Consider the following 22033-nt stretch of genomic DNA (forward strand, 5'->3'; position numbering starts at 1 on the left):
ACATTTATTTTCTATTAAAGGTTTATAATTGTTTGTATTGGTCTAAGTGTTTTATGTATATTTATATTTTTTAAAGTATTCTATTAAATTGCTTAGGAACCTTTCTGCGTAGTATGGATTCTAAACTTTGGAAATAAATGGATCTCTGTGAAATGACTAATTTTGAATACTAAATAATAATTTTATTATTATATCTTCAAAAGCTACATTAAATAAACCTTTATGATCTAAGACACGATATAAAACAACATTAATAAGATTTCGAAGTATTCAAATCTTCAATAATTTTTTTATTCAGGGCAGCCAATTCTTCCATAGTCTGCTTCTTCAGTGGCTCGTAATCAGCTTTCAGTGTTATTGAGGCGATGTCCTCTTCCAACACTGTCTTCCTGCTCTCCAGTTGAGCTAACTGTTCCTCTAGACTATTCAATTTCGCATACATTTCATTGCCTTCTAGCGTTGTCTAGAACAAAAAAAAAATCTATCTGTACATGTATTGAAATTGTAGCAGACCGATGTCATATACATTGTATATATAGCAGCATAAACCAAACATATAATTTATGGTATTACATGTATGCCTGTTTGTTTGTACACATCATGTGAAAAGCACTGCTTGGAATTTAATACTAGGCTCCATTTAACCACAGGAAAATGTCTTAATCATATAATTCTTACTATTCTTCCTATTATTAAGAAAACTATATAATAAAGCGTGACGCTAGTCATATTGATGATGATAATAAATTTCAAGATACCTGTAGTTTTTTCAATTTATTCGATGCTTCCGATACCGCGTTTTCAGTTGGCGCCAATTTCTCTCTCAATATTTTGAGTTCAGTTTCCAATGCTTTCTTTTGTTCTTCACCTGAAAATTGCAGTACGAATATAGAAATGTATACATAGTTCTAAAATTCAAAACAATGCTATATAATTTTCTATTAATTATTTGGTTGTTTATATCAAGTTACTGCCTTATGACTACACAAATGAGTACCTATATTTTATTGAATAAATAATTTATTAAAAAAAAAACTTATTGTTATTAGTTGGCCTATAAACCAAGTATTTTCAATTTATGAGTTCTAACAAGCAGCTGACAGGACTACTGAAGGTTACGACTTATTATTTACATTTTGTATCCTCATTTATAATCAGGATACGGTGAGAATAATCAGTACAACAGAAATAATACCTTCATCTCTCAGTCTCTCTAAATCGGATAGAGTAACGAGTTCATCTTTCATCGCTTTAGTTTTATCCGGTAATGTTTGTAATTCAGTGGCGAGTCGCTCTCGTGTGGATTCTGCCTATAAAGTAAAGAAAAATTGTAGTCTAATCATAAATTATAAATCAATACGAGTATCATTTACCAAAATACTTCAAAACAGACACGTAAGACCTACACAAGTAAAGAAGATTTTGTCCGATGTATGCAGAATTACTTCTGTATCAAACACGTGCTGATGCAGAGACTTTTAAAGGTATTGTATTATGTAAGTATGTACTATAGTGTGCAAAAAGTACCCTGAAATTTCTTCCTGATTTGTGCAGATGTTTATTCGTTGATTTGATTTACAAAACTAACATGTTTAAAATCGCATAAATTTGCTTGTAGTAATAGTCCTTGAGAACTCTTTCCTTTATACTCGGTATTTTAATTTGCATATCAGCCGATTGATACTTTTGAATGCTATTTATTAAACTAACTCGTAAGTTTCTATCGTACCTTTTTCAAATTCGTCATGAATCTCTCATAGTCCTTCGTAAGAGTGTCTGCAGACCTCTTATTATCATCATATGTAGAAGTATATCCCTCTTTTTGCTTCAAGGTATCAATCTCGCTCAAATCCAGGTCTATGTTTGAACTGCTGTGTTCTAAGGCAAATACTATATCTTTCTCGAGTTGGTCTATTTTTTCCTGTTCTTTTTTCAGATTTTCTTCATAAGCAGACATGAAAGAATCCATTGTTTCCTCTCTCTTCTTAAGTTCGCGGTATTTTTGATGACGTTCTGAATTACCTTCTTCTAAATCCTGTAATCATTATTGTAATTTGTTCTAAAAAGAAAAACCGACTAGCCAAATATTTGGATAAATTCGAGAATATACTTTATCGACTGTAAAGAAAACCATTTAACAGGACTAAATATAATAAAAGAGTAATTTAATTGGATGAATTAGAGTAATCAATGGAAGAAAAATGTATGATGTATAAAATTTTGTAAACGTGTTCAATGTAATTGAAGTACATCATTATAGACACCATAAAACACATTGCCACTGCCGTGGAACTTCTTATGCGTTCTTATACTTCATTAAGATATTTCTCCTCCGCATACTTTAACTAAAACAGTTGATTCATACTAACTTGCTCAGCTTGTTCGATGAACTCCTGCACTTTACGAATCTGATCTTTTATGTTCGCACCATTACTGTCCAGCGAAGCTATTGCTGCATTATCTTCGCGGACCTATAAGTTACGATCAGTTATTAAATGTTGAAATATTTTAACATTCTCAACATTCTAGAATTTATTCTCACCTGAAGCAATAATTTCTCTCTTTCCTCTTGCGGATCTAATCGGTTGTTCAATTCATTTTTCAAATTATCTCTCTTTTCTTCTGCTGTTGCTAGTCGTCGGTGTAACTCCAGAAGATGTACTTTTATCTATATAATGTATAATATATTCTGATTAATAATTAATAATATGACATAACACGCCGAGATGTTCTATGTGAATACATGATTTTGAGTTTGATTTGAAACGTATTCTATACGTTTTAGTATATACCTAGCAATACATCCAGCTAATCTATTATTACTAAATACAATCAATAAATTATATAATATTCTTGATTTATTTGACCACCATTATACATATAATTGTATTATTAGTAACTGGTACAAATAATAGCATAGTTTTTTACCAGATTGTCCCTGCATTTGTTGGGTTTACATTCGTCAATAACTTAATGCTATTACTACTAACCTGCGAGCCAGATATTTCCTTGTTAAATTCTTCTTTCTCTCTATTTAAGACATCAATTTGTGTCCTTGTTTGTTCTACTTCTTCGCGCAATGCAGCAGCTGTTGTCTCTAGCTCGTTATATTGATCTTTCTGTTCTGTTGTCATTTCTGATAATAACTTTGATATTGTTGATTGCTCCTACTCGTCAAAAAACATACTATTAATATTTTATTTATCTTTAATCAAAGGTGAATTATCATTATAAAACATGTACCTACCTTATCCATCTGCTCTCGTAGTTGCCTTAACTGATTCTCCTTCCTCTGCTTTTCCAAAAACACGTGTTCTACCTCTTCTTGTAGCTTTTTGTTACTTGCTTCCAATTCTTTCATTTGATCTTCAACAGAATACTTTGAAGCTTCACCGTTAGCGATACGAATAGCAGTATTATAATCTGCTAAACGTCCTTGTAAATCTACAAGTACAAAATTATTGGGATTCAAATTTGAGATGGAATGGTAAACAAGCTGATGGATAAACGTCTCTTAAGTGTTAGTATCTATATTTAAATCCAAATAACATTTTTTTGACGGTCGTACTCGACTCGGGTGGTACCTCGCCTGGATTTTGTATATATTTTGAGCTAACAAGCTCAAAATATATAAGGATGTCCATCTTATTTGTTTTGTAGGTAGTAATTCTATGATATAGAAAGTTTGTTTTTGTTTTTGTATATAGCAAAATGTTAGACAATTCTGTCTCTATTTATATAATTTTATAACTCACCAGTTAATTCTTGGGCCAACTCTCTCACTCTTTTCTCATAATGTTTTTTAGCAGAACGTTCACGCTCGCCAGCGTCTGCCTCTTCACTCAACCGGGCTATCTCCGCTTTCATCTCCCTAATCTTTACTTGCATGAGCTCTTCCCAATACCGTTTGTCTTGCAGTTGCCGTGTGCGGAATCCACGCGCCGTGCCTGTTCGGAGTCCCGATATTCCTTGTTGTGTTATAGGTCTATCAATCTAAATAAAAATATACAGAAATCTGTTTAATTTTAATTGTTCATAACCAGTATATGGTAGTTTTGGAGGCAGCATTTATGTGCAGCTTATTTTATGATTAATAATCTCGTTACTTGCACTAAAACGCAAGTAACGAGATTCTTTATTAAATAATAAATATCTAGTATATTTTGTTTTCCTAAATTGACAGATAATGTAGATGTTACAGGATTTAGGTCACAGAACAGAGAGGTTTCTTCTCTGCTCTTGATCTACATCTTCACGCCGTGTTTTTCTGTAGCGAATGCTTCATACCTACTTATGTTTTTTATTTGTCAAATATTTATATTATCAAGTACATTTACCACTTTATTTATAACTAGTTACTCGCTCCGGCTTCGTACGGGTATTATACATATCATGTATTATATATATAAACCTTCCTCTTTAATACTACTTTTTACATTTGTTAAATTCTCTTCACTACCTTACCATTGAGAATCCTGTTAATGCGGTTGGTTGTCTACTGGCTGTCGGTGGAGCTGGTCCGAATCCTGCTGTAGACATTCGTGAGGCTGTGCTGCCTCGGTATGCTGATGTTGGCCTCATATTTCCAGTTCTGAATGGTTTTGGTAGATGATTGTATTGAATGATATAAATAAATGTTTTAGAAATGTATTTAATTTTTAATTACAAATTATAACACTTTAGTCCTCAAGAATGGCATGTTGTCTTAAAATACATTTGCATGTATTTTGTTTATGGCACTAATACTGTTCATAAATATAAGCGATGGTTACTACTGTCCATTGTTTTTTTTAAAAACCAATTTAATGATAGCAGACTATCGTAGTAATTATTTAAAATATTTTTTTCTATCATAACAGTTTTCGTCGACCTATGGCTGACGTGTATTTATTGACTTAGTTTGTATTTTGCAAAAACAAACGCGACTATAATCTTTACATGAGAACATATTTAAGATCGTCAAAAACTACAGTAGAATATAGTTACATACGTTAAAAATATAGTGAATAACATCGTCTTTTTTTATTAAAACTATTTTTACTTAACATTAAAGTAATAGATCTATAGACACTTAGTTATCCGTTCATCTTACCTTTTATAATCAAAGCGTTTAATTATAATACACTTTTAGAGTTTTAAGAAACAAATTGAGTCATATTAAAATATAATGTATGTACCTTGATATAGCTGAACTACTGTTCTTATATTCTCTGAATCCACGCCTGGATACCGGTCGTGGGGCGTCGCTTCGTCTGACCGCACTCTCTCTACCTCCGGCGTCCTCGAAAAAATCCATAACCACCTGTGAAGTGTGTTTAACCCTAATATGGGTCAAGTTTATAAAATTGTTCACCACACCGTTTCAACCCCACGGTGTTTGCTAATTATCTCCATGGAAACGGTGACCGGTATGACGTATTTGCTTACAGTTGTCATGGCAACTATACAGGTATTGAACTATCAGTTCCATACCTGTATAGCTCTGCTTCTTTCGCATCATAATATTAATACATAAAACAAAAACCTTGTACCCCTTTTTACGAAAATTGCGGGGACGGAGGAGAATTATATTTTACACATTAGTTTATATTATGTAATATTATGTTATCTGTGGTTTATATAGCCTATGTCCAGCAGTGGAGTGCGATGATGATGATGATGATGATGTAATAATTTGTTATCTGTGGTTTATATAGAGGAGTGCAGAATGCTATTTTTTTATTATGCATAAATTACATTTAATCAATAAAAAGAACACTACTCATATTACCTACGCATATATACTCTTTGTTTATTATTAGAGTCTGTGGTCAAATTGAGAACAGACTAATATTGTTTGTCTTTAATATTACTTGTCTAAAATCTTACTGAATGTTAAATTATTTTTGGTCTAATTTTGACTACTGAACGACCACTAGTTATATCAATTATGCTAACAATGATATTCCTAGTTATTACGCATGCGTCTCTTACTCTATGTTCAGATTGACATATCTACATAGTGATGTTCAGATTGAGAATAGTATAACTGTAGGCCTCTAGTTAATTTGCTAATCTGACTAATATTATAAACACGAAAATTTATGAGTATGGATGGATAGATGTTTGCTACTTCTTTACGCAAAAACTACTGAATGGATTTAAATGAAACTTTACTGTAATATAACTTATACAATACACATAAGCTGTTTTCAGGTGAATGAAACCGCTTGCACCTACTAGGAGATATTTTAATAATTATAATAAAATTTAACAATTTAAGCTAGAAAAAATCAGTCTTTCCCTTATGACAGAATCATACTTACCTACGAGATTCTACCATCGTTGGACAGATGCTATCTGTAGATGTCTGTAGCCCACATAAGTGGTTCTCGATTATATTGTTTATTGTTAATTTTTTAAACATAAGTTGTCAAAATCCGAATGAAATAACAGGAATAGTAAAAATTTTATTCTAGTGTACTGGATTCCATTTAACCCGCATAGGCATCTACACGAAAATTTTAATTATTTAGGTACATATTTTAAAGGAAGATAATAACATATTTTATGTAAAATTGACGTCGGTAAATAGATACTAGTAGGTAAGTATGTCTGACATTTGTGCAATAAATCGTATTAACTCATTTGCATCTGGGTGAAGCTATTGAGCGATCCTGTCTTCTACTTTGGTAAAATGTTTTTTCTTAGATTTAAGTTAGTTTTGCTGTTAAACATTTATATTGCAGAAGGCTTTGGAATTAATAGTATTGGAAATCTCTATAGATATGTGTTAAAAGAAATGAATAGTACTGGACTGCTTTTGGTTTCTGATCAGGCTTCAATAAAAACTAGTTGGATAGATCTCCCATTAGATCATTTCGACATAAATGAGAAGCGAATGTGGAAGATGAGATACTTTGAACGTCATGATATGTGGAAACCAGGTAACCCCATTTACTTGTTCATGAACGGAGAAGGCCCTGCAGGTTCGTATTTTCTAAAAACTGGAATAATGTATGATTTAGCTAAAGAAACGAAAGGCGCAATGTTCTTGTCTGAACATAGATATTATGGTAAAAGTATGCCTCTAAATATTTCAAATACTGAGAATTTGAAATATTTAAGTTCAAGACAGGCTTTGGCTGATAATGCAAAATTGTTGACAAGTATTAAATCGATACCCAAGTTCAACGAATCAAAAATTGTCGTTATTGGTGGATCATATGCTGGCAATTTGGCTGCTTGGATGAGGCTGTTATATCCTGAACTGGTTGACGCAGCTATCGCAAGTAGCGCACCTGTTTTAGCCAAATTAGATTTTTATGAGTATTTGGAGACTGTCAGCGAAGACCTGGAAGAGTATGGGCCTACTGGTTGTTGGGACAAGGTATCAGAAAAGTTTAAAAAATACGAACATCTCTTTTCGTCTAACGACGGAATTGAAATGTTAAAAAGAGATGAAAAGATATGTACTGAAAATGATATGTCCAAAGAGGAAAATAAACAGTTATTTTTCTTAGATAAAGCATCGAATTTCATGTATCTAGCACAGTATGGTGACCCTGATAGAATTCATCGTTACTGTAAGAATCAGAAGTCTTTTATCCCAGATGTTACGGACGAATTGAACTTTATATGGAATAGGAGAAGTAATTGTTTTGATTATGACTTCGACAGTATGATAGAGAGTGTTAGGAAAATCGATTGGTATTTATCTTGGATCTATCAAACTTGTACTGAGTTTAGTTATTTTCAAACCACAAATTCGGATGATCATCCGTTTACAAGGAACGTGCCAATCGACTGGTATTATAAAATGTGTACGAAGTTGTTCGGTTCAGAATTTAATGAAGATATGGTAAAGAAAGGTGTTGTTGAAACTAACAAATTATATGGTGGATTGGATCTAAATGTAACGCAAGTTGTTTTTGTAAACGGACAAATGGACCCGTGGAGCAAGCTTGGCATTCTTGAGGATTTGTCGTACGAAGGACCCGCAGCAATAATTCCTCGATCTTCGCACTGTAAAGACTTATTCTCTGATAGATCTAATGATCCTGAGGAATTAAAGGAAGTAAGGAGATATGTCAAATATTTGATCAAAAGGTGGGTAGGTACTGGGGAATATAGATCATTCTCAGATTAATTTACTTTTTAAATTCCATACATAATATTTTAGTCGTCATGATATTGAAACAATATATATTTTAGGTGACACCTATATTATCGTATCTTAAGTAGGTAATTCTAAGTGAAGTGAATAATAAATAGAAAACATAAAATATGTTAATGGATTTAAATTATATTATATATATATTTATATATAGCTATTCGCCCCGTTTTCGCTTTGAGCAAGGGTGTACATGTATTAGGTTTGCTAGCGTACTGTTAATAGGGTTAAAAATACCGGTTAATTTGTAAAAAATGTTAAGTTATATATAGGTACCTAATAAAATTTATTATAAAATATAAAATGAGGGTAGAAGTAAAAAAAATACAAATATATTAAAAATAATTTTATATATTTAACATAATATGTATGTCTCTCCTTACAATAGGTTACTTCTTAACCAACATACAACTTTAAATACAGTACGGATATTGAAGTACATACAAAATACCTATTAAGAATCGCTATAAAATTCATTTGCAATAAGTTCTATATAATTTAAATATTCCTATATAAGATTGTCGGAACATTATATTGCAATTTGTGACACTTTTATACAACTAATATAATTAGGTATATATATTCCTTGAAAATACATATTTAATATAAGTTTTTGAATTTACATCAGCATGTCGATTATAATGTAAAAGAAGCGTAGGAAATATTATAACTATTTTATATTTTAATTATTATAATATTTTCTATAAGTCATACTTTAAAAATTACTTAAATTTGAAGCACAAATGCTGGTAACCATCGACATAATAAACTAAGGACGTCCAGTTACGAAAACAATTGTTTAAAATATCTTGATTTATATATGTTATATTATATATATATATATACAAAGGTTTAAAAAGAATTGATAATTTTATTGAATTCAAACTTTACCTATATTTTTCACCCAATACAGTTTTAAATTACAGAGTTCAGCAGTGACGAAACATTCTTGTACTTTTGCTTTGACTTTCGAATGCATCAAAATCCTTCAATATTATTATGTCGATGCTGATAACGTAAGTAATGTCCATAAATAAGTCAATAAGTACTATGGGAATACATTTATCATAAAATAAAACTACAATGTTATATATATAAAAGAGATTAAATGGTAACGTTGGTAGCACCTCCGAATAATTTTGAATGTACAAATATGTTTAAATTTCTGTTTTCCGCAATCAACGTAATCTATTTACAAGCTTAAAAGAACCTTATTATTCACATAACGTTCTTTTAAGGGCCTATATCCTAAATAGCTAACTACATAATGTATAAAATATATAAATCTAATTTTAAAAATACACAAAGATAGAGTAATTATTTTAATAAATAACATTAAACTTGGTTAGCTGATTGTACAAAAGTATTAGACACTTAACTAATTATATTTAGACATTTGAGTATTGGAAGGATAAAATAGTGATTTTATTCACACTTCAAAAATATAAACAAAATATTTACAATACGATAATATTATTATCAAATACAATATTACACTCCTATGTTTTCTATCTTAACTTAAATAAATTCATATAAGCAAGGTTGTAATCATGTCAAATAAAAAAAAGAATCGATTGTTCTATAAATAATCTTAAGGATTATAATTTCATAAACATAATAACTAAGTATGTTACCAGACTGCAATGGAAATTTGTATCACAAGTGATTTTAGTATCCGAATTACTTAATTAAATATTTGATTTTGATCATTATTCCAGTAATTGAAAACAAAAATTTTGGGTCGGTTGTCGAAACCTTGGCAGTGCAGCCATAACGACTGAAATATTTATGTGTACATAAAAATTACATTTATTGTTTATGAATACCATAAACAACAAATTTAATTTTTTCTTATTTTTATTTTATTTTGGGATGGAATAAAGTATTTATATTATTCACGTTGCATACGTAGATGTATTATTCATATTTCATTACTTACCTATGTAATGTATATATCCGCCTTTTACCAATTGTATATATTCCCAACCCAGTTTTGACTAGGATTGACACCTTACTCTAATTACATAAACAGCGATTAAAACGCGGGTGGTACTGAAATCGCATAAGTCGTTAAATCGGCAGTGATCAATTAACTTAGGCTGCTAGTATACAGTCGGCTAGTGGTCAGATTATCCGAATGCGATCAACGTTCTAAATAGTTCCAATGGACTTCGATTGACGCATCTAAGAAGAGGACGAAGCGTAGCCAACAAATTAGCAAGTTCGAATCTATAGGAATGTATTTGCGAGCAATCAGACGACTGACCGAATGTATATGAGTAGCCTTACAATTACAATGTAGATAATAGTTTATACAATAATATTTTAATTACAATAAAAAAGCTACTTACTACAAAGACAATACAAAGAAATTATATTAAACAATGGAAATATGAAGTCTAAAGTTCCCTTAATTATCAATTAATTGTAAAAACATACAGAATTAATACTATAGATATTTAAATATTAAGTATTATTCTAGTTTCAATTATAATATTTATTGACATGTAGATATTTATTATCTTCGATTTGTGCACATGAAATTTGTTCCAATTTAGACTACCAAATGAACTTAATCGTCGATTATAATTTACAAATATGCAAATATTTACAATGTTCATATTGGAACGTTTTTCTAAGATACGGTCACATTTAAATTTTAAATAAGTTACAAATCTTATTTCGTTAAAGACTTCGAGTCTTTGGTTTAACTAATAGTTAATCGATAGGAATAAAAAACATATGAAGGGTAGATGTGACGGTATCTTTTGTTTAAGAGGAAACCATGTCTCCGTAAGTAGCCTTAATCCCATTCTCCGATGAACATGTGGCGTGCATTCGGCGCCGGTGGGGGTGGAAAGCCGCGGCCAGGTATGGGAAGACGGCCATACAACGCGTATGGGTCATAGGGATCGCCATCTGCAATATTGTGTTGGTTAGTCCTGTGCTTGCGTACATACAAGTGTGTGGTGCTAGTCTATAATTTTTTATTATCTATACAAAATAGTCTATGGTAGATCTATGACTGCTGTTGAAGTATCTTAAATGTACCTTTGTGTACTTCAATCGTGTACTATTTGTGTAATAGATGATGAAATGCGACTTAATAGTTAAGCAAAGCTACTAACAGAAAACTCTTGGTCAAATTAAAGAAGTTAGGAACAGACTTGAAAGTCGTTGAAATAGTTTCCGGAAAATAGTGAGATTAGAACACAGGAAGTGAGTAAGTGTAGAAAACATAGTGTAAAGAGATTATTTGCCGTAGAAGCTAGTAGGCGAAAGGTGCTACCAAGCGAAGCGTTCGAAATAAACAGAAAGTTTAAATACCAAGATTGTAGCGGAGGGTCCGCGACGAGGCGGTGGAATTTAAGTGCGAGGTTAATCGGTATGTACACTAGCGTGGCTGCTGGATGACGAGCGGTCGCAGCCGTTGATCCCTGTTAGGATAGAATTGGTACATGAGCTTTTCCTTTCTGGGGGGACGTTCGTACGCACCGATTCCGCTCTCGTAGGAGCGTGCGTGCCATAGAGCTGCTGGTGGCATGGGGGCGTGAGCAAACGGCGGCATATGCGGCAGGAACGGCCCTGGGTGAGGATGAGCCACGCTGTAGCGTTTGCTTGGTACTGGCGCCTCTTTAAGAGTCATCCTCTCTGCCATTGACGGCAGCACCTTAGCGCCGTTGGTCTTCACAAAGTTGGGTACACGGGCTCGCAATCCGCAGTAGTATGGGTCATCTGGAATGCAGGAAAGAGTGACTGATAATTTATGATAAAAGCAACGAACATACTGACTTTTGTACTAAATATTTAACTTAGTAGGTACTTTTGTAGCTTACTCTGAAACTTACTCTGTCCAATAAGAAATAAGTAAGGGATAAACTCAACGTAATTATAATTAGAGATTTAGACTATCCAACTCATAGTATCAAAACTTATATGTCTTTATTTCAATTGTATAATTGTTAAAAAAAATTGAACGATTACATGAACCTATATTTTAAATCTAAGTTCAATATTACTGTAGAGACATTACTATAAACATTAATACACTATCTTGTCGCAACTTTGTATCAGACACGAAACACAATCACACAGAGCAATGATGCATCAATATCACTCATGTAAAAAGCGGGACAGGATCAGTGCGAGCGATCTATGTGCACATACAATGTAATGGCACGCGTGCACGCTCGGTCCCATGTTCCGCATCCTACGCCTGACTCGTTCCAAATACCGCCAGTCAAAATATCAAGGATACCCCGAAATGCCAATGAGGAGTTGCGCCACATCGAGCCATTGTCTCCTCCACTGCGCGCCTCGTGTGCGAAATTTTATACCGAATATGACCGCGAAATTCCTCTGTTGTCAAGTGAATAAACTGCTTTAATAGAGATTTTAAAAGCAATATAAAATTATTATATTAACTCTATTATATAAACTGACATTGTAAATGTAAAAGTATGTAAAAATGTTTTGGGTCTTTAAATAGTAAAATGGCTAAAAGATTTGTAAAAAAATTAGGTACGTAGAGATGTGTCTCTATTGTCGTATTCTAAAATAATAAATAGATATATTTTAAGCATTAATTAATGTAGAGAACAAATCAGTTAATTTGAGCATAATTCTAAAATTTATGATAAAATCGATGAATATCGTATCTACTAATGCTATGCTTTGTTTAAACTATTATCTTTAAAAACATAAGGGTTAAATTTCAAAATAAACAAAGAATCATAAATTTCTGTTCAGAATACTCCAAGGCCATAGGTATTTACAGAAATACAGTCAAGTAGAATCTAAAATTGGTCTTGCTATTGAAATCTGTTGAAAATGAATTAGATACAATCTTTGTTATTTTTTATGCCAAGAAAGAACTAAATGCTCATAAATGAAACAAATAATAGAAATACAATAACGTGACATGGATTTATTAATGATTTTACACGTAATTTGCAAACACCAATCTATTGTCCCTTGCAATAGTCCTGTTGAACAAAGACCATATATAAAGGTTAAGTTACACCATTTTAAAATAGACTCATGTTTCACCTGATATTTAACCCAAAAGGCTAGTCACAACATTAACTTTATCGTGCGCTTTTGTTTATATCTGCTAAGATGTAGGACGCGAGTTATACATCAAAATGATCTGTGGCTCCGAATGATTTTCTTTTATTTTTGATTAACTCTATGCACTTATTCGTGTCACTATTCTTGTTTAACAGTGATGTATGGGCTTTTAAAGTGGCTTTTATCCCTAAATCATGCTAAATGGACTTAAATGTAGAATGTAAACATTGAAAAATGTTTTCTTGTTTGTCAAGCCGACGGTGATTGTTGGCGAATATATTATGGGTTTTCGCTACAGATATGTGTGAATATATCTGTAGCGAATGTAGCGAATCCCATAATTATATTGCTATCGGTATATTAATCACTACTGAGGACTGATAGATCTACATATATATACGGTATTAGCTACGTGATCTACACATTGGTATACTTGATCATTTTTATTATAGATATGGTATAACGCATGTGCACGTTTATTTCTGTATACTTTCGATTTATACGTGTAGGAAGGTTTGCCAACAGTCAAAACCGAAATTCGACCACAATTAGTTTAAATTTTTAGTTTGAAAGTTACTAAGGTCTTTCAAACGCATATGATGTATGTGATTTTTTTTTATTAATTTAATGTATTTGTTAAGCATTAATATATTAACTTTCTCTATTTTTTAGCTAAGTCCTATGTCACTAGGCACATTGGTCCTATTTAAATCTATTTTATCTCATGTAAATAATTTTGATTTATCGCATAACAAGAAATATTATAAGGTCAAGTCATAAATACGAGGGTGTCGATTTGTAAATCATGTCTGACTTATAATATTGATATTATAACATATTCCCACTTAGCCACGATAGAATTAGGTTTCCTCTATAGTTTGTATAACTGAAGTTGACGTAAACATTTATAGTTTAACCTGTGATACGCCCTGGCTTTGCATGAGTACAATTGTCGTATACATTGCTATTTTTTTAAATATACAGGCGATACTGACTGATAATATACATCGCGTTTTTTGAACAAAACCACAGATAACATATGTAAAACGAAAGATCTTACGTTTAGCGAAAATATTGTTTTTTGAAATAATATTTTAGCTCAACTTAAAGTTTTACTATATAAAACTAAAGTCAATGTCCAATGTTAAAATTTTGAATTTACCCATATAATACCTTTTTAGAAAAAAAAAAACTATGTACAAAATTACATAATAGTATAGGTATTAATAAATATATAGTTGTTGTATCAAAATAGAATTTTCTTATTTTTCACTTAGCCTTTTTTATAAAATAAATGACCTTTTCATTGTGTCATATATTATGAAACTATTTAAATTATTTAGCTGATTGTATGAAACAAAATGTTGGATTGTAGATTAACGACATAAATCTAAATAGATTCCCAGTATGTGCTGCTATACTTAAATAATATTTTTATACCACAATAGTAGTATATGGCAAGCAAACATAAATGTTTCTAGAAAATCTGTCCATTATAACTAAGTATCGTATAACAATAACCGAAAAGGTTTGATTATGGTTTTTAAACCACAATCATTGCAAGAAAACATAAATATATTTGTAGAAAATCTGTCTGTATATCGCGATCGTATTATATAAACCAGAAAGTTTCTATGGTTTTCGAACTCTAAAAATACAAACCCAGGTAGGCATAAAAATTCTTTTATATATACATTATTTCACTGGATAGAAAATATGGAATTGATATACTGCTAGTTTCATTTTAGTTATTGAATATAATAAGTTTTTTTTTAAACTCACATACTTATTGTATATTCAAGTAAATGTAAAGTAGAGTTTTCTACAATAGTTGCAACAATGTGTAAACACGAATACAGCTTTCAATACAAATCACTTTTATACTGTTCTGTACAGTTTAAAACATCAATATTTCACTGGATAGAAAATTCAATTTTAGTTATTTAAAAGGAAACAATAGAATCTAATGTTACTGCATTGAAATTAGTATCCAGAAAATACCGGCTGGTCCCTGGTAATGTACATGATACTTAATATAAAACAAAGTATTCGCGGCAATTTCCATTGCTCTATCTACACACATGGCGAGCCGTCTACATAAATCTGTCCCAGTGTCAACTAGATGACATTTGACCAGACCATTAGGTATGGTTGTCACTATTGCTGTCTGAAATAAAATTAATAGACCTAAATGGGACACTCGCGTTTACATGAAATTGAGATTTCACGGAGTGCACAATAATTGTTTGCTTACAGTATCTTATATCTCGCAGTGGAAAGGAGGGTGGCACTTATTTATATCTTTTGGAATTTATGAACAAAGTAAAATGATGGTTACTTATCTTAGCTATTATTATGAATACGAAAGAGCACGCACGCTATAACTGCTTAACCATATTTTTTATACCTGTGCCTGAAACCTGGAGTATATATGGCATAGGCTTCGGTAACCGTTTACCATCAAATGGGCCGTATGCTTGTGTGCCAGCATCGTAGAAAAAAAAAACGTTAATATACCCCAAACTTTAGTATATAATATGGTAGTATTTAAGATAGATATTTGTAATTTAGCTTTTTTATTTCATCTATGGAATTATTATACATCTGGAATAACCAAGCAACCGTACAATTCACCATAAGCCTGCCCATATAGCTTATATACGTTAATAGCAGCACGTCATTATGTAACGCCCATAACAGATATCCCTCACCCTTTAACATTTCAGAGGATTAATATGTCATGCTCTATACTATGTAATTACACTGCCATATCTCAACTCTATTCAACGAAAACGTCATAAGCAAGTGCAAAATGTGACTTTGTACATAGTCTACGTCGCTCGTAAGTGTCTACTCTAGAAAACACAATTATGCAATAAAGAAAATAGCTCTTATTTTATTACTGTCAGAATTAGTCGCGAAGTGTCTAAAACATAATACGAAGTGTTACTTTAACATTTACGCGTTGTAAACATACGTTTGACATCCCTACTCGTGCTCGAGACTACAGAGACTATATTATATTTTAATGTAAGTTACCTAACGGGCCGTAGGTATTTATGATTGCCACCTATAAGGCAGAAGCGTTTCATTTTACACAACATTTATAATTCGCCATTGCTACATATCACGGTGAGCGCATTACAATAAAAATCGTATTGTTTGTTTTCACTGCGAGTGCGTTTCGAGAAAAGGAAAAAGTGCGTATGTTTATTGGAACATAATGACCATTCTGGGCAGGCTTTAGATAAACTGTTATGGCCTAGTGGTGGGACGGGACGCCGATACCACTCCTGTTGCGGAGAATTTATGGCACTTTGTAATTAATGCCAACTTACCCGCCCATAGAGTTCCGTGGGCAAATTATGGCGGTCGGCCATTTTTAGGGTATTGGTTATTATTATTGTTTGTATAAAGGATAAAGTGACCATATGTGGTAAGCTAGCGATATAACATAGCGAGTAGGATAGTGTTAATGGGCTTTTAAATAACTCGTATCTTGTACCTACCTTGGCGCTAGACATGGTGTTATCAAATGTTTGAACATATATTTGAAGTATTTATTATATATATTTGGATACATGTTGGTGCAACTAGAATTATTTTTGAACTATGCATTTGCAAACATTTGTGTAAATCGAATAAGTACTGGATTGGTATTTCGAATTTTGCACGTATTCATGTGTTGGTATATTTTTTCTTTGCACATGTTATTATAAATAAAAGAAAATGTATATTTAGGTTAATTATTTGTGCTGGGCAAAATATATTTGTTTCACTCATATCTTCAATTTTTGACATCGTACATACCGACTTGGTGATAATATTATCTAATAGCTGTGCCTTGGTATTCATTGGGGACTACGTCTGCCCAAATTGTCATTCCTTATGTCACACTCTTTGAATTCCTAATATCAGTCAAAAACTCATTTGTCCACATAAGTTTTTGAGATAAAAATGTCTTATGTCCTTTCCCCTGATACAAATTATCTTTATATCAACGTTAATTAAGATTACTTCGATTGAAATGATCTTAATCGTTGAGTGTAAAAAGGTAACAAACATTTAGACACTTTCGAAATTATTAATAGTACCAGATGTAGACTGTAAAAAGTCGTGTGCTTCTTGCTTTGTTTGCTTTTGCTTGCTTTGGCTGTAGTTTCTGTGTTTTGGTTATAGGGTACAGATGAGACAGTGAAATTACAGGACAAGAGGCATAACATTTTGAGTCATCTGGAATTGCAATGTATGAGTGGCATCACGGGTGTCACATGATAATGTGATATCCGAGGTTTTTTTTTATTCGAACTACTCTAATGCTGTTGGCCGCAGCTGGCCTTTACAGCTTCATCGGACGATAGGTGGCGAGTGCAGATGGCACTCCAAACCCGCGAAAGGACTTATGGAGCGGCTGAAGGCCAACTCCCGCCTAACGGATACGACATAGTCTGAGGGCACCACTAGGGGTTCGAACCTCGGCTCAGGCTGTCGTAATATCGAACCCCGTTTGAATTGGACGGTGGATCGATCGGAGGGGACAGATATCCGAAGTGCTATTCATGTACATATATGTAATGGCGACGGTTAGCGCCTATCGTCAAGTAGTCCGTCCGCTTGTTTGCCATTTCATTCACATAAAAATATATACTGAACCAGTTGACTCTTTTCGCCCAGATTTTTGTACCGCTGCAGTTAGGTTGCAAATGCGATCATTAGTGCAATTTGTATCGCTGTAATTACGTTCATTGTGACCATAATTTGCACTCACCGTATTTCTTGTTGTCTTTCCCTTTGTCGGACTTGCCTCTCGGGAACTGTGTTGGGACGCGCTCGTTCACCTCTATATCATCGTAATCCGGCTGAAAATAAAAAAGTGTGTTACCCAAGGTTATGATGGTGATTTATGGAAATACGGTTTGTTATATAGCTAATTTAAAAGGTAAATAAAATACAAAAACAGAATTGAAAAAGAAGAATGACTCGCAAAGCCGCAGACAGACTTATAGTGACTTATATAAATTGAAATAACGATGCCTGTTGGAATTGAAATGGAACCGAGAATCGGAAGGGCATATCGATAGCTGAAAATTCACATATAGCTCAACCTTATGTTGTACGTATGTCGTAAAGACATAATGATAAATAGAATTTACCTACCATCAAATGTTAAACAAATCAACTATTATAATTAAACAAATCAAACATGTAACAGTCACTCTAGAATACATTTAAAACTGTTAAAAAATTTCTTTGCTTTCGGATATTCAATCTTTCTTTATAATATTAGAAGGATTAAAAATTTGTTTATATGAACTATGCAATTTAAATTCAAAATATCGAGACCACTATTATAGTTATCTATTAAATCACGGAACATTACAAAGAAGTTATCAACTCCCATTCCATTTGAAGCGTAAAAAGCGAACGTGTACATTGCACATATGATAGACAATAAAAGTTCAATTTCAAACCTTATGTATACATGTTAAGGTTTATAGTTTGTTGAAATATATTTAACTATTTTATTGTTTTTACCTACTCATGGTTGAAAGTAACAGCGATGAAGTAAATATGCAATGTGTGGGCGAATAACAATCTTTTACATCGTAACAAGCGGTAAATGTTGCTCATACTGATGACAGGATCTTATCAGGAGAAAGAGCAATGAATACCACCCTGTATTTAACTAACTTTTGTATCTAGTGTTGTTCCATAACAATTTGTTATAAAATCATATTATATTGAGTTAATATAATATGATTTTATGACAATTAAAATGTCGTAAAAATCGTGATTTTTGTAGTAAGAAAAGGAAGTAAACGTATTGTAGTAAGTGGTTGGCTATTTTACTTTATATAGAAAACAACATGGTAGAAAATATTTTGATCGAAATTCGCGTTGTAAATAGTTTTCATATCATACAATAATAATATTTTAGAGTAGTTTGAAACGAAGTAATGTTTAATTATCCACAGGACATTAAAAAAAATAGGTTACGGTTAAAATAATTGCCTCTTAGAAATCGGACTGTGAATTCCTTACATTCATTGCATACTATAAATAATATTAATAGTATTGATCAGATGTATATTTATGTTGATATTACCGGAAATTGGTTGTTTAAAATTCAACAATATTTAATTATTTCTGAATGATTAAGTACTTGTTTATAAATAGTGATCTCCGTTTTGCGGTGAAGTTGCGACATCCATTATAATATATATATACATATATATATCTGTAACTTATGAGTATATAACTAGTTCACAAAAATAACAATGTAGATTTAAGTGTTCAAGTAAAAGACATTGTTCATTTGTATGACCAACATGTTTCAACTGTTATATTATATTTACATATACCTACTTGTATACATATATTCTGGCACTTGGTGACAATCATATTTAGCGTCGATGATCTTAAAGATAAACATTTACATACATATGCTTGCATGATATTTCTTTACACCCAGAACAATGTATTTTAAAGTAGGTATATGCCATGTTCTTTTGAATTATTTCCAAACAGAGAAAGAAATATTACTAATTCGACTTGAACATATATAAAATAGTATTGAAGGAAAAATATAGAAATATAAATAGTACGAGTTTGGTGGTATGTATCGAGGTAGGGTAGTAGCCATCACCATAGATGTTAAACACCACTTTAAGACAAAGCTTATTACTGGGTCTCCTGGTTTTCGGACGACCCTGTATTTTGTACAAGAGGGATCACTAATTGTCGTATAACTATATGTAATTGTTGTACGTTTATTACATTTTAGTCATAACTTCAATACTGTTTAATGATTTAAATAGTTTCTCCATTTCACTAAATTCACTTTGAACAGTTGCTTTCACATTTACATTTTTAATATTAGTAATTATTTGGTTTTAAATACATACATCAGTATCTGTATTGGAACTCCCGACTTGAACAATAAATCATTGCCATGATGAAAATATAATCATTCAATGAATGCATGAAATCAATCCTATGATTGAGAACTCCGAACAGGTGGCGGGTACTTGTAAATCGATTGAACTCTCGCCTCCTTCTCACCGTTTTTATATGATTATCGATTGATAAATCGATTCTTGTGTAACTCCACCGGCGTTTCATTCGAATAAAACTCATCAAAAAAGTGGATACTATGATTTTATAATCATTAATATATTGTTTTTCTATTATTGACTAATATTACATGCTATTTTGCTATGTTTTCTTCATATTAATATTACGCGAATTATTATACGTGTAGTAGTTACCAAGTGCTCAATTGGATGTCTATGTAATAAAAGAAACAGATTTTTTATTTAAACTTTGAGTGGTAGTCAAATAGTATAAGTTTCACTAGTATGCCAACGTTATATATGTTTCATACGTTACATTCATTTTATTATCTCTTTCCTAATTAATTAGCAGCTAAGAACCATTTACCTCATCGATGAGACAGTCACATTCAATATTTTACCTACATAAATCTGTCAACCGTCATACATATCATATCATACAGCTCCATATACGTATACGTTTTCTACTATTATTTTATACAGTCCTTGTAAATAGTCTTAATCTTAATATCTTATTAGTTGACTGATTATATTATTAAATATGTTGATTATTATACGTATATAAAATAGAACATTAGACTGTAAATGTACGGCTAAAGTCTGAACTTCATTATTTCTCACCTTTAAACAAAAAAGTGTGTAAGTATATGAATTTATAAAGCTATTTTCACATGCGAATTACTGATAAATCGCAACCACACTGATGCACATATTCTGGATTGAAAAGAATACGGTTATAAATTTGAATCATGCAATCTCAATAGTCGGTCCGCAGAATAATATTAATTGTACAGAAAAGATAACTGTGTTCTGTGGGTATATGTGTCTAGTCATATACTACTGCGTAAGAACATACCAACACCGAAAGAACATACCAATTTTTTTCTGTTTTCATTAATTTGTAAATTCAAATCATATACATAAACATATGTTTTTCTATAAATCTAATTATTAATCTAAATAGGCTTTTTCAATTCTGGATATATCTAAATTCGAAATTTCCTCGGTAGAATTATGTAATAAAAAAAAGTTTTAATTATATTCCTATTGCTTTATGTTTTTTGAGTATTTATTTTATCGGTCCCAGATACAAATGAAATAAAGATATATGTTAGTTATTACTATGTAATATTATGTTATCTGTGGTTATTACATAAAATAAAAATTTAGGGGTGTAGAATCCTATATAAAATTATAAAGAAAAATGCACTTTGTTAACTAATCGTTGACATTGAACATTACGAATACAAAAACGATGTTAGATATTTTACGATTTCGGGAACATTTAGTTCCAGTCTTTTGATTAATTATGTAATTAAATGTAATTTAATGAGTATTTTAATGTCTATGTCTATATCATTATTATTATTTAGACCTTTATATTTAAAAAAGGGAAACGGGTTATATATGATTATAAATTTATTTAGATATTTATTAATCATATACACAATGCAGAAATAAATAAACAATAAATTACTTTTTACTCTATTATTTTTATAGCAACCCACGAAACAACAAAGTTGAGAAGAGTTGGTGTATATTATTCAATCACACAGGCAACTGAGGCAAATTAGATATGATTAAATTAATACAAGACGAAGGCACATAAATGCTATTGTAAATTGAAATGCATGCTTACTTATTCGTTATTGTACATCATATATAGAAATTTTAAATTTACAATACTTTTATATTTTGTTTCATTCCATTACTTTTATTTCAAGTCCAGTAGCTATGT

At 31.6% G+C, this 22033-nt stretch overlaps 3 protein-coding genes across 4 annotated transcripts in view; 1 reads left to right on the top strand and 2 right to left on the bottom strand.

Annotated features, from left to right (window-relative positions):
- Window positions 1-202: 202 nt before the first annotated feature.
- LOC131845988 (intraflagellar transport protein 74 homolog) lies at window positions 203-5413 on the bottom strand. Its single transcript, XM_059195172.1, has 11 exons — window positions 5178-5413; window positions 4465-4591; window positions 3756-3993; window positions 3248-3444; window positions 2991-3167; window positions 2543-2668; window positions 2370-2471; window positions 1730-2035; window positions 1196-1310; window positions 759-868; window positions 203-463 (listed from the first exon to the last, which is right to left on the bottom strand). Exons 1-11 carry the CDS (start codon window positions 5294-5296, stop codon window positions 251-253), a joined length of 1830 nt encoding a protein of 609 aa, XP_059051155.1. The 5' UTR covers window positions 5297-5413; the 3' UTR covers window positions 203-250.
- Window positions 5393-8128, top strand: LOC131845945 (putative serine protease K12H4.7). The gene is made up of 2 exons (XM_059195113.1): window positions 5393-5449; window positions 6644-8128. The coding sequence occupies exons 1-2, from the start codon at window positions 5393-5395 to the stop codon at window positions 8126-8128; spliced, it is 1542 nt and encodes a 513-aa protein (XP_059051096.1).
- Window positions 8129-8987: 859 nt separating this feature from the next.
- LOC131845970 (uncharacterized) overlaps window positions 8988-22033 on the bottom strand; it is a 142157-nt gene continuing 129111 nt past the window's right edge. Inside the window, exons 8-10 of one of the 2 annotated variants that reach the window (XM_059195144.1) lie at window positions 17991-18081; window positions 11648-11887; window positions 8988-11071 (exon numbers count right to left, since the gene is read on the bottom strand). In XM_059195144.1, the coding sequence (XP_059051127.1) occupies window positions 10956-11071; window positions 11648-11887; window positions 17991-18081 (447 nt within the window). In that variant the 3' untranslated portion in view covers window positions 8988-10955. Of the gene's footprint in view, window positions 11072-11479; window positions 11888-17990; window positions 18082-22033 lie in introns of both variants that reach the window. The other variant, XR_009357665.1, reaches the window with a different exon arrangement.

Source organism: Achroia grisella, unplaced genomic scaffold (genome assembly GCF_030625045.1).
Source record: "Achroia grisella isolate CSIRO2021 unplaced genomic scaffold, CSIRO_AGI_Agris_v1 utg487, whole genome shotgun sequence".
Taxonomy (NCBI): domain Eukaryota; kingdom Metazoa; phylum Arthropoda; class Insecta; order Lepidoptera; family Pyralidae; genus Achroia; species Achroia grisella.

Bases quoted from the DNA above. Each gene is read 5' to 3' on its own strand.
- LOC131845945 (XM_059195113.1), top strand. From the start codon at position 5,393: ATGGAAACGGTGACCGGTATGACGTATTTGCTTACAGTTGTCATGGCA. The intron at 5,450-6,643 runs GTATTGAACTAT...ATCTGGGTGAAG, and splicing joins TTGTCATGGCAACTATACAG to CTATTGAGCGATCCTGTCTT.
- LOC131845988 (XM_059195172.1), bottom strand. From the start codon at position 5,296: ATGGATTTTTTCGAGGACGCCGGAGGTAGAGAGAGTGCGGTCAGACGA. The intron at 3,445-3,755 runs GTGAGTTATAAA...TTGTACTTGTAG, and splicing joins GTTGGCCCAAGAATTAACTG to ATTTACAAGGACGTTTAGCA. The intron at 1,311-1,729 runs GTACGATAGAAA...TTTACTTTATAG, and splicing joins TCATGACGAATTTGAAAAAG to GCAGAATCCACACGAGAGCG.